This window comes from Olea europaea, chromosome 19, assembly GCF_002742605.1.
Source record: "Olea europaea var. sylvestris chromosome 19, O_europaea_v1, whole genome shotgun sequence".
NCBI classification, from domain to species: domain Eukaryota; kingdom Viridiplantae; phylum Streptophyta; class Magnoliopsida; order Lamiales; family Oleaceae; genus Olea; species Olea europaea.
Genome location: NC_036255.1, coordinates 8,395,446 through 8,408,007, shown reverse-complemented (window position 1 = coordinate 8,408,007; position 12,562 = coordinate 8,395,446). Strand labels below are relative to the sequence as shown.

General features: G+C 37.9%; 2 protein-coding genes and 1 pseudogene across 2 annotated transcripts; 2 read left to right on the top strand and 1 right to left on the bottom strand.

The window, feature by feature from the left end:
- Positions 1-968: 968 nt before the first annotated feature.
- On the top strand, positions 969-2,885 carry LOC111368298 (berberine bridge enzyme-like 8). Its single transcript, XM_022989534.1, has 2 exons — positions 969-1,721; positions 1,808-2,885. The coding sequence occupies exons 1-2, from the start codon at positions 969-971 to the stop codon at positions 2,657-2,659; spliced, it is 1,605 nt and encodes a 534-aa protein (XP_022845302.1). The 3' UTR covers positions 2,660-2,885.
- A 4,884-nt stretch (positions 2,886-7,769) lies between these two features.
- On the top strand, positions 7,770-8,863 carry LOC111368422 (annotated as a pseudogene).
- A 1,446-nt stretch (positions 8,864-10,309) lies between these two features.
- Positions 10,310-12,488, bottom strand: LOC111368689. Its single transcript, XM_022990084.1, has one exon. The coding sequence runs from the start codon at positions 11,974-11,976 to the stop codon at positions 10,543-10,545; it is 1,434 nt and encodes a 477-aa protein (XP_022845852.1). The 5' UTR covers positions 11,977-12,488; the 3' UTR covers positions 10,310-10,542.
- Positions 12,489-12,562: the final 74 nt, after the last annotated feature.

Genomic DNA, 12,562 nt, shown 5'->3' with positions numbered 1-12,562 from the left:
CACTTTTTTGCCATATCATAGATTAATTCAATTATTATTACCATTTAATACCTCTTTTATAGATGTTTGATTGATGGGAGTCCGTGTAAAAATGTCCACACGAAACTGGCTTGCAAAAGCAAGCTAATTAATTGCTATATCTTTGCCTGCAAAAGTAGGCAAAGCCTCACGAGCCACTCTATTTCAGCTTGCAGGTTGGCCAGGCTCAAGTCAATTTTATTTTTGCAGTTTGGCCCAAGCTTTGGCTTGTACAAACAAGCTCGGATTTTTTTGAGTCGAACCACAAGCCGCTCGAGCCGATGAGCTTATTTACCATCACTAAACCAGCTTAATATGCTACAAATTTTAAAAGAAGAGGGGCATTCAGCATTTATTGGTGAAAATTGTGGAAAGTCAACAAAATCGGATGCCATTTTCCACTCCATTGACATATTACTTGTTTAGTTTCTCTCCTTCAATAGAACTCATAGTCATGTGGGGGTATGCTGAACGATCGCTTAAAGAAATCTAACGTGAAAACTATTTTGTCACTTTGTCAAGTTTGATAATTCGTAACTTAATGAATCAAAAAGAATGTACAGAGCGATAATCTTAAAAAATCCTCAATAATTTGAGTTAATAGTGATGGCGGAATTAAAAAGTGTCAATTTGTGAAAACAAAATCTTCCATAATCTTTCTCATAATTTTGTGGTGTCAAATTTACATTATGTAACATGTCAGTGGGTTCCACCTAAGAACCATGCTAGATGAATCGTGCGAGTGACTGCGCGATTGACATAGTAGACACATAGGAGGGGAAAAATATTTTTTTACTCACACGTGATCCACGCCTTGATTGTGAGTGTGCAGTCATCAATGGGGTCACCGGTGCGGGCCGTTTAGCATTTTTCTCCGCCTAATCTATGCATATGCCTTCCTGTATAAATTCCAGCCCTAGTGACGAACAAGCTATCAAAAATTATACAGAATGAGATTTCTAGGCTTTGCGATATTTCCATTCTTATCGATCCTTGCACTTTCAGTTGCCAGGGATTCGGTAACTACCGACGGACGCACCTTTACCGGATGTCTTCTCCGGCTGTCCAATCCTTCTTATCCAATCTCCTCGGCAATATATTTTCCAAGCAATTCTACATATTCATCAGTTTTGCAGTCTTACATAAGAAATCTAAGGTTCAATGAATCCAATACCCCAAAACCTCAACTCATACTCACTGCTTTGCATGAATCCCACATTCAAACAGCCATCGTTTGTGCTAAATATCATGGCCTGCAAATGAGAATCAGAAGTGGAGGCCATGATTTTGAGGGCTCCTCTTATGTATCAGACGTTCCGTTTTTCATTCTCGATATGTTCAATCTTCGGTCAATTAATGTTAGTACGGAAGATGAAACTGCATGGGTAGAAGTTGGTGCAACTGTTGGAGAAGTTTATTACAGAATTGCTGAAAAAAGTAATATTCACGGGTTCCCGACTGGAACTTGCCCCACCGTAGGCGTTGGAGGCCATTTCAGCGGAGGTGGATATGGAGTCATGGCGAGGAAATATGGCCTCTCGATCGATCACATAGTTGACGCACGATTAGTGGATGTTAATGGCCAGATTCTGGACCGAGCATCCATGGGGGAGGATTTGTTCTGGGCTATTACCGGAGGAGGCGCTTCCAGCTTTGGAGTTGTCCTTGCATTCAAAATCAAGTTGGTTCACGTCCCACCCACGGTAATGTTGAACCATCTCATCTCTTTTACAAATTTAAAAAAGAGAGGGAAAATATTATTTGTTTATTTAAATTTTGTATTCTGCAGGTCTCTATTTTCACAGTAGAGAGGACTTACGCACAAAATTTAACCGATATTGTTCATAGTTTGCTAAAAATTGTGGACAAGTTGGACAGGGAGGTTTTCATCAAAACAGCCATTAATGTTGTCAATGATACTCATCTTGTCGAAAAGAAGACAATACAAGCTACATTCCTCGGCTATTTTCTTGGAGACCCGACCGGACTATTTTCCCTGATAAACGAGAGATTTCCTGAAATGGGATTAAGAAAATCTGACTGCACTGAGCATAGTTGGATTGAATCCATTGTTCGTTGGAACAATTTCCCAGTTGGCACATCAGTTGAAGTTCTGCTTAATAGGAATCATCCAAATCTTCAACACCTGAAGAGGAAATCTGATTATCTAAAGAAGCCTATTCCAAAACAAGGGTTGGAGTCAATATTTAAGAAAATGATAGAATTGGAAACTCCAATGTTAAAGTTATTTCCTTACGGAGGATTCATGTCTGAAATTCCACCATCGGCAAAACCTTTTCCACATCGAGCCGGTAACATAGTCAAGGTCGAATATGGTACGAACTGGGACGAGAACGGAATCGAGGCTGCGAATCATTACATAAATTTGACAAGAAATCTTTATAATTTTATGACTCCTTTTTTCTCCAAATCAAGGGGAGCATATCTTAATTATAGAGATTTTGACTTGGGAATCAACCACCATGGTCTAAACAGTTACATTGAAGGAGCTGCTTACGGGATTAAATATTTTAAGGATAATTTCAACAGACTGGTGCAAATTAAGACAAGGGTTGATCCTGAAAATTTCTTTAGAAATGAACAAAGCATCCCAATCTTTCCATCAATTGGAAGTCAATGAATTTCTGTAACATGCTAAGACTTTCAGTTTTCCGGGTTGCGTGGAATAAAATCAATATGCATAGGCTAATTGATGCAAATGGTCTCCATCCTATGAATTCGCTTCGAAATCAGGACCTACCGTTTTCTTTTGACAATTGTCCTTATTTCAACCTTTTACTGCGCAATAGTTCTTCCATCAAATTCTATCTATTTTTTCAGTTAAACTTGCGATGCCCGACAGCCAACTGCAGCAACTAAAAAAAAAAAAATTAGCTGCAACCGCTATTTTTGTGACGAACAGTAGTGCTTGTTCATTTCTTTAATTGTCTGATTTTCTTTGCTCGTTTTCTTTTGACAATTGTCCTTATTTCAACCTTTTACTGCGCAATAGTTCTTCCATCAAATTCTATCTATTTTTTCAGTTAAACTTGCGATGCCCGACAGCCAACTGCAGCAACTAAAAAAAAAAAATTAGCTGCAACCGCTATTTTTGTGACGAACAGTAGTGCTTGTTCATTTCTTTAATTGTCTGATTTTCTTTGCCGACTCGGTTCGATTCCATTTTTTCTTTAGATCTGTACACAAGTTTCTGTTTGTAAAAAATAAACAAAGAGAAATAAGAAAAAATTGCAGGGACGAGGCACCCACATCATCAGGCTACCCACGATTTAGGAGTATTGTAGAAAAAAATGTTACCTCTGTTGGAAATAATATTGTACTCCTCAATCACAATCTTCCCATAGCATGCCAATGCCAATCACGTAATTGAAGGAGGCTAATTTACACGGTTTCCATTTCATTGTAAATTATTGATTTGTATTCCATTTATACTATCTTGTAAAGTTCTATATAATGCAATACGATACACCACTGAAATTAAAGTGGATTTTAATCATTCTTATGGTATCAGAGCCAAGTGGTTTAACATACATACCACATATCATGTTCTTCTTCTTCCCTTCATGGCTTCTGAAACTTCTGCCACCCTTCTTCCTTTCAATACCTTAATCCACATGATCACCATTAAACTTTCCTCCTCAAATTATCTTCTCTGGAAAACCCAACTCCTCCCTCTTCTTGAAAGTCAAGAATTATTAGGACATGTTGATGGCACTCTTGTGCAGCCCCCAAAACTTGACGCTACCACTTCTCTTACACCAAGTGACAAATACCTAGCATGAAAAGCTATTGATCAGCGTCTCCTCAGTTTGTTACTTTCCTCCCTCACAGAGGAAGCCATGGTTGATGTAGTTGGCCTCTCCACCGCACGAGACGTGTGGCTGGCACTAGAAAATGCATTTAGCCATCATTCTAAAGCTCGAGAACTACGCCTTAAGGATGACTTGCAATTAATGAAACGCGGCAATAGATCGGTTGTTGAGTATACCCGTTCCTTCAAAGCAATTTGTGATCAACTACATGCAATTGGTTGTCCAGTTGATGGTACTAACAAGGTGCACTGGTTTCTCCACGGATTCGGTACTGATTTCTCTAGTTTCTCCACAGCACAAATGGCCCAAACTTCTTTGCCCTCATTTGCAGATTTAGTCTCAAAGGCCGAAAGTTTTGAAATTTTTCAGAAATCCCTTGACTCATCTTCCCCAGCAGTGACAGCCTTTACTGTCACAAAAAATTCCACCCATCGTGGTGGCTTTTCTCGTAGTCATCGGGGTCGCTTCGGCAAGCGTGGCAGCAGTTCATCTGGTCGTGGACAAGGACGCTCCAACTACAGCCAATGGCGTCGTCCACCAACATGCCAAATTTGCAAGATGGATGGCCACTTTGCCGATCGGTGCCTTCAACGCTATGATCGGAATGAGACACCAGCTCACCTTGCTGAAGCCTTCACGAGATCTTATTCTCTAAATGAAGATATGATCTCTGACTGGTATTTGGATACAGGGGCTTCAGCCCGTATGACCATGGATCACTCTAAATTGGATCAGGCCACAAATTACATGGGTAAGGATTGTGTGGTTGTTGGGAATGGTGCCTCACTACCCATTACCCATATTGGTAAAATTTTTCCTACCCCAAATCTACATCTTCTTGATGTCCTAGTTGTACCTCGCCTTACCAAGAATTTACTTTCCATCAGTAAATTAACATCAGATTTTCCTTTATCTGTTACCTTTACTAATAACATATTCACTGTACGGAATCGCAAAATAGGAAGGGTGGTGGCAACCGGCAAACCTGATGGAGGCTTATATGTGCTTGAGCGAAGTCAGTTGAGTTGTGATTTAATCCAGTTAAATTCATGCATTGTAAGTAATTCAATGAAAATTGTGGAATTCAGGAGAAAAGAGCCGAAGAAGGACCAAAACGCAACAATTTGATAGTTCGAGAACCAAATGTGCAAATATTGAGAAGTTGAGCTAAACGCAAAACGAGAGTAAAAACATGCCAAGTATGAGCTCAATGACAAAGCAAAACAAGTGGAAGAAGAAAGAATGGAAGATGGACTAAAATGAAGATAATTGAAAGTTGGAGGACTAAAGTGCAAATACTCAAAAGATGTGCCGAATGATTGGCATAATATTTGAAAGTGTCGATCATCAATTGGAAGATAAGAATTGTTGAAAAGATAAAGAAATCGAAGAAAGAAGTCAAGAGAAGCAACAAAGAAGTTCAGGGACCAAATTGCACAAACCACATAGATGGCTACTTCTATGCGACCGCATAGTGTAACCTTCTATGCGGTCGCATAGAAGGTTTCAGGAAATTAAATGAGAGAAAAAAAATGATCTATACGACCGCATAGATCCCTTCTATGCGGTCGCATAGTTAATTTTGAAATTTCGGGTGTAGTTTTTCGTTTTGGTTGAAACTCCTTCCCTACTTAATTTGGACGCGATATAAATACCCAAAATCATCATATTAAGGGAGGAACGACCAGGGAGAAGGGAGAGACCAAAATTGGAGGCAAGAAACTTGATTTTGGATTCAATTTCACACGGGCTCGAGACGAAATTGAAGATTATACACACGGATTGAAGAAATTCCATACGGGTGTATTCTTATTATCTTTTAATTTCGTTTTTCAATTTCTTGATTTTGTAATGATGATTATAGGCTAGGGTTTTTGTTCATTAGGAATTTGATGAACCTTTTGATGATTTAAATTTCCGTTATTTCATTAATTCAACAATAGTTTCGATTGGACAAATGTTTGATTTATATGATTTGAATGCTTCCATAATTATTTGGCCAATTGTTATGTGATTGTAAATGATTTGTTCTTTACATTCGAAAGAAGGAGAATAAATTCGATAGAATATAAATCGACATAGGGTCCGATAGGGGATGTAAACTTACCTCTATGCTTTATGCAATTCATGAAAATGTTCATAAAAAGTCATGCATTCTTGTACATTGCATCATCCATAGAGATATAGGCTGGTGGTGTGTCAGAGTAGATTCAATATATATCGAGAGAGTGTATTGGATAATTTAGGAACATTGAATTGACATTTTGTTCAATCGATTCGTTGAATTTGTGAAATTAGGGTTTTTAATAGTCAATTGGGGATTCGAATTCTTAATGATTTCATTTCGATTCATTTCAATACAATAGTTCTAAAATTGCATATTTATATTTCAGTTGCGTGTTTATTTCATTAGATTAGTAAAAATTTCGAAATTAGGGTTTTCAATTTTGAAATTAGGGTTTACTTTGCAATTAGGGTTTTAAATTGGGGATTTTTCCCCCAAAATTAGGGTTTTTTCACATTTAAACCAAATTTTCATTCAATTAGATTCAGTTAAGGTCACATTAGTCTAATTAGAGCTAATTCAATTCTCGTGGGAACGATACTTGGACTCATAGTCCATTTTACTACTTGTTAACGAACCGTACACTTGCGGTGGGTTTTAAAATCGAAAAGAAATAATTTTGCGAACAAGCGAAGTCATTCTACTTTTATTTCTGTTCTTAAAAATAAATCGCTTCGTGCGTCCTATGATTTATGGCATGCACGACTTGAACATGTCAATCGTTCTGTTATTTCTCTATTGAATAAAAAATTCCAGCTTTATCTTACATCTTTGTTGTCTTCTCCAACTTTATGTGGCACATGTCAAATTGCTAAAAGTCATCGCTTGCCCAAGTCAAATGTTTGGTTTTACTTATAAATTGTTAAAATTATAGACCGATAGAAATGAGTAGGAACAGTGGGAATAGGATGACCCATAAAGTAATATTTTTATAGTTGAGTTGATTGTGTTCTTTCGTCTGCGTTTCATGGAGATTTCATTAATTAGAATGCTTCGTTTTGCTGGAAAAAATAAATAAATAACAATTGTCGAAGTAATCAGCTCGATTTTTTGTTGATAATTTTTTCATTCTACATTTCAAAAATATTTTGATTTATTATTATCAAATTGTTTCACTGAGTTTTGTTAAACATTATAGTTAATTAACGTTGGGATATATAATTCATTAAACAAAAATATTGCAACACTGCCTCGACAATAACTATGAAATTACAATTTAATCTCCAATTCATGGTTAAAAAAAAAATAAAAAAAATTAGGGAACTTATTTAAACTGTTAAAAATGGAAAATTATTGAAGGCTCTTGACTTTTGCTCAGCTTTTTCATTGTAAGTCCATTTGGCTTCTTTTAGATCCTAGTTAATCACAGTCACATTCACAAACTGCCCAAAGATGGCCGAAACTGAATGTTTAATTTTTCATATATACGGCTTTAAAAGATGCCCCCGACTATTACTATTTAGACGGCAGCTTTAGGGAAAAAAATTGTATATATAGAGTATGAGAGACGTAAAGTTCGTATACAAATTCACTTGTACACAGATTTCAATAGATTGAAGAAATCTTGGAAGATCGAAATGGAAAACCAGATCATAATGCTTAGTTTGCTAGCCATGACTTGCACTTTGGCAATGGCCTTTGAGCCAAGTCCATTACAAGATTTTTGTGTTGCGGACTACACTAGTTCTGGTAAGGGCTGAAATAGTTTGTGTGCGCGTGTAAGGACTAGTAAAACTTGCTTGATTGTGATGTTCAAGACTCTATGATCGACATGGTCCCCTTTTACTTAAATCTCATGAGACCCGCCAACTATTACGACAAAAAAATGCCCTACCCTTTATTCATTACTAGAAAAGTAAGCAACTTCTATTAGCGTCCATCAATGGTTCAATAATGCTCATTGACTTAGACTTCTTCCTCTTCTCGACTATGAAAAAGATCAAGATGGCCTGAAAACGAATTTTTACTCCTTTAGGCAAGAAATTGCAATCTCCTTCGTCTCAATCAAATGAAATGGTTTCAAAAGCATTCTGCCAGTTTTTGGCGATTTTCTCTTTCAACTCAATTCACTGCCTTCGTACCCGTGAAGAAGTCCTTAATAGTGGTTTGCACAAAACTACCTTTCCTCCCATACACTGTGGAATTCCATTTCCACCCTCTTTGGGACCAAACGTCCTTGCTCGTACACTTCGTATGTAGTCCACAACCTTTCCTTCTCCAAGCAATGAGGGATTCTGCCATCTGTGAATTTAATTATTGGTTTTTGTTAATTTTTTTGTTCAGCACGAGTGAATGGCCTCGCATGCATGGACTCGAAGCTAGTACAAGCTGAACACTTCACCTACAGTGGCTTTCATTTAGCAGGCAACACATCCAACCCCCTTGGCTTCAGCGTCACTCCCGTGACAGTGGCTCAACTACCTGGATTGAACACGCTTGGAATAGCATTGGTACGTTTTGACTATGCTCCTTGGGGCGTCACTCCTATCCATCTCCACCCTCGAGCCACTGAGATTATTACTGTTTTAGAAGGTAGCATTCAGGTGGGCTTTGTGACCTCCAACCCAGACAACAAGTTGATTAGCAAAGTCCTACAAAAGGGTGACGTTTTCGTCTTCCCAATGGGACTTGTTCACTTCCAGCGAAATGTGGGATATGGAATGCTGTTACCATCTCTGCTGTGAACAGTCAAAACCCTAGAATCGTCATTGTAGCAAGTTCTGTTTTCGGTTCAGTACCTGGTATCGATGATGATGTTCTTGCTAAGGCATTTCAGGTAGATAAGAACACAATTGATCGCTTCAAAGCACAATTTTAATTGGTTGGTCTTGCAACATGTTTATTTCATTATGTATTTTTCAATTTCAATTCGATAATCGCATCCTCTAGCAGGAAAGTTATGTTGCCTCGACCACTGATTTATTACTAACTTGCTGTTTTTCTATCAAAAATTTTACTAGTTCCCATTTAATTTCTACCCTAATGCTGTAACTCCTCTCGAGTTCAATAATATACTAAAAGGCCAAAATCTTGGGGCAGATTAAGCAATTCTTTAAATCACGACTGCAATCCCTACTTGACACTAGGCTTTCGATCTTGTAAACGAACGTGATCAAATCCTTACTTTGACAGTCTTTAACTGACCTCACCTCCACCAACCTCACATGGAACTGCATTCTTAACCTACACCTTTATCTCAGACTGTATCTTCCCTGATCCACATAAGTAAATTGAAACAATGGTGAGACTTGGGACAAAGACTTTAAAGTATATTACTAGATGCACCTCTAATAGTAATCCTAATTAATTCACAAAGCATGCTACTGATTGTAATCGAGAATATTCTGTGAAAAGATGTTTACAACCGACAAAACACCATGTCACTTTACCCACTACTTGACCCTCACTGAAGGTGAACAAGGTGGAAAAATTTGGTCCACATGTACTAAAGCGGTAAAATATCTTTGAGAAAGTTGCACATGGATGCTCGCATTGAGACAGGTTGATATTCCAAGTACAACAGACAATTACATGTAAGTTACTCATGGATGCTCGCATTGAGACAGGTTGATATTCCAAGTACAACAGACAATTACATGTAAGTTACACATGGATGCCATTGTCGAGACCGGATTAGCATATACAAGATATAATACTTTCCCCAGTGGGAATGACCAAGATGGTTTCAGTGCAAACAAATAAAATCGAAACAAGCAAAGTAATAGTTACAGTTATTCACACTCAAAGTAACAGTTGCATCCGCTTGTTGTGTAAGCTTCTAAGATAAATGAGTCAAGATAAAATATGCAGCATAAGAAGGCCTAATTCAAAAGTAGGATTATACATTTAGGACCAAAGATAGGCTGCTTTAGCTTTACAAATGTTGAGTAAATCTCCACTCATTAAAGGCTCAATGGAAAAATTCCCAGCAACAGTAGCAATCATAATATTATACAAGAAAGAATGAAAACACAGGAAAGCAACTTACCACAACATATGCACTCTGAAACTCTCAAAACGATTTCATACATATATATTTGGTAAGCAATATTGTAAGTTTTCCAACATGCATGTTTGGCAAGCAATATTAGACGGAATTGGGCGGTGTCATGATCATAATATTAACTTCTACTTTTCTGGTAGCATACCAAATATGCCTTAAGTTTATCGTGTTTCCCAAGACATTTCTTAAATGTCAAGACTCTAAATATCCAATCAGAGCCTGGATGATAGTAAATTGCACAAGAATCCTCGCCACTTCCAGTGGGAAACCTGAAATCTTACTGCTAAATTCAGCACTTCAAACATACTGTTTCATATCAGAATTAGTCGATAGTAAATGTCTACAAGATGAAGAGAACTTAGGAAGAAAACCAATCCGAACATGAAGCAGTAAGCACGTAAAGAAAAGTTTTTAATATCCAACATGTATCATAACTTATGATTTGTATCTATACATTTACAGCAGTCCAAGGTACACACCTCGAAGTGGCCAATCAACGATAGAACATTCTACATATGTAAAGCTTTTTAGAACACACTGAAGTTTAATGGCCATTTCACAAGAGAGGAAACAACACAGAACAAACAGCAAAAAAAGCCCTTATGAACAAGAACATCCAAAATCTATTTAGATATTTTAGCAGAGGACCAGATTCTAGGAACCTTTATGTATCTTGGTAGTGTTTCGCCTGATTTCAGAAGCAAGCACCAGAACAATGTAAGGAAAAGGGCGAATATCCGACCTCCAATAAGCCCAATAAGAACAAACAAACAGAGCACAAAATATATCCAAATCTGTCCTTCCTTTGTTCTCTCCTGTTGCCCGTTTAGACTCGCCTCTTTACCTTTCGACAAATCACTTCTACAATAACTGGCAGCAACAAAATCTTCCCTGTCATACCTTTCACTCGATAAAGAAGACATCTTGCTATGACTTTCTAATGCTCTTACATCCTCGTATTCCTGTGCTTCTTGTTCTTCAAGTACAGGAATGTTAATTTCCTTGATTGGACTAATATCAGTACTTTCTGAGTGTTTCTTATGTTCCTTGATTGGACTAATTTCACTACTTTCAGAATGTTCCTTTCTCCTCGAACTTCGAAAATTCTTTGGTATTAATTTCTTTATTTTCGATTTTATCTTAGACCTCCTGGACTTCTTTCTTTCCGGTTCTGACAATTCAGTCACTGGCTCTTGTGTCTCCAATCCTACATATCCGATATCCCCATCATAGCTAGACTCTTCCATTATCTCATCAAGCAGAATTTCCTTGATACGGGGCAAATAACACTTTTCTCCAACAAATTGAATTTCTTGAGTTCGAAAACTTGATTCACAATCCTTCAAACCAGAATAAACCGGGGTAAAACACTCCACTTGTTGTATCTCCGACTTCAGAACACCAGCTTTCTTACAAACAAACTTGTCCTCTTCGAAACTAAAAATTCTCCAAACCTTTAGAACCCTCAATCTTAACCCCTTCTGCGCTTCTAAAGACGGCTTCAACAATCCAATCAAGTGTTTCAACACATAATCGACGAAAAACAACAAGAACGCCGACGCAGTGAACCCAAAAGCGAATTTCTTGGACCCGAATGCCAAAACCACAACAAGAAACATTTTCACAACTGCCAGGAAAATCACGTTAGCATCCACACCCTTCTGAAGACCAATTCTCACATCTTCCCCACCATTCTCACCCGTTGACTCTGGAGTCAAAGCCAAAAGCGATGGACTATGCAGAGGTGAAGCCAAAGGAGTGGGATCAGGAGAAGGCGAAGTATGCGAGGGATAAGGAGAAAGCGCAGGCATAGGAGATGGCGAGTATCGGGAAGTCGCTGCATCATCAAACTTCATAGAAGATGATTTTTCCCTCTTTTTCTTCGATGGTTTTTTCAGTTTTTCTCGATTCTTGATGAAAAGATCCACGAGGGAAGTGGGGAACCCAGTCTCCACCATAAGAGAAGAGTCCCCACGTTTTCTTTGAGAGTTCTGCAAGTGACCATTCACCAGCTGGGAAATTCTTGTGCTCTTCACCTTGTTCCACGGAAGCGGCATGATGACGATCCTTGATTTTTCAATTAAATCACTCCAAAAGGCGGCGTGGATTCAATTTAATTCAATTTTTGCGCTATTTCATCATGTAACCAACTGGACATCACTTTAAGATTTTATAAAGAAGAGCAAGGGATCCATGGGGTTTTTTTATATCTGATTTTACAGATAATTTGTCCCCAAAACAGCATCTTTAAGATGGGTACGAGCATCTTGTGATCCTTTTCCTTTATGGGTTTTAGTTTAAGAGGTTTTTGGGCAAGGATAAGCGTATAAGAATTCAAGAAATCATATAAAAGAGGGTTCAAGAAAGAAGAATATTCAGAGAAAAGTATGAGAAGTTGTTTTACCAAACTGCAAGAATTTATAGGGACGGTTACTTTTGCCTCTCTGTTAATGGGAGACTCTGAAATCCTGATATACGGTTGTTGGGTGGGAGGAGGAGCGGGAGTGGGGGGAAGAATTAATGGAGCGCATGACAACTATTCTTTCAACTTTGATCTACTTTTGGAGGGAGAAATAAGGGAAACAAAATATCCGGAATAAACCCACTCTTTCACTGTCAAAATAGGATAAATATTCAATTTTG

What these genes read in the sequence shown, in the direction of transcription:
- LOC111368689 (XM_022990084.1), bottom strand. Translation starts at nt 11,976, where the DNA reads ATGCCGCTTCCGTGGAACAAGGTGAAGAGCACAAGAATTTCCCAGCTG.
- LOC111368298 (XM_022989534.1), top strand. Translation starts at nt 969, where the DNA reads ATGAGATTTCTAGGCTTTGCGATATTTCCATTCTTATCGATCCTTGCA. An exon ending in TGGTTCACGTCCCACCCACG is followed by an intron (nt 1,722 to 1,807) that starts GTAATGTTGAAC and finishes TGTATTCTGCAG; the next exon opens with GTCTCTATTTTCACAGTAGA.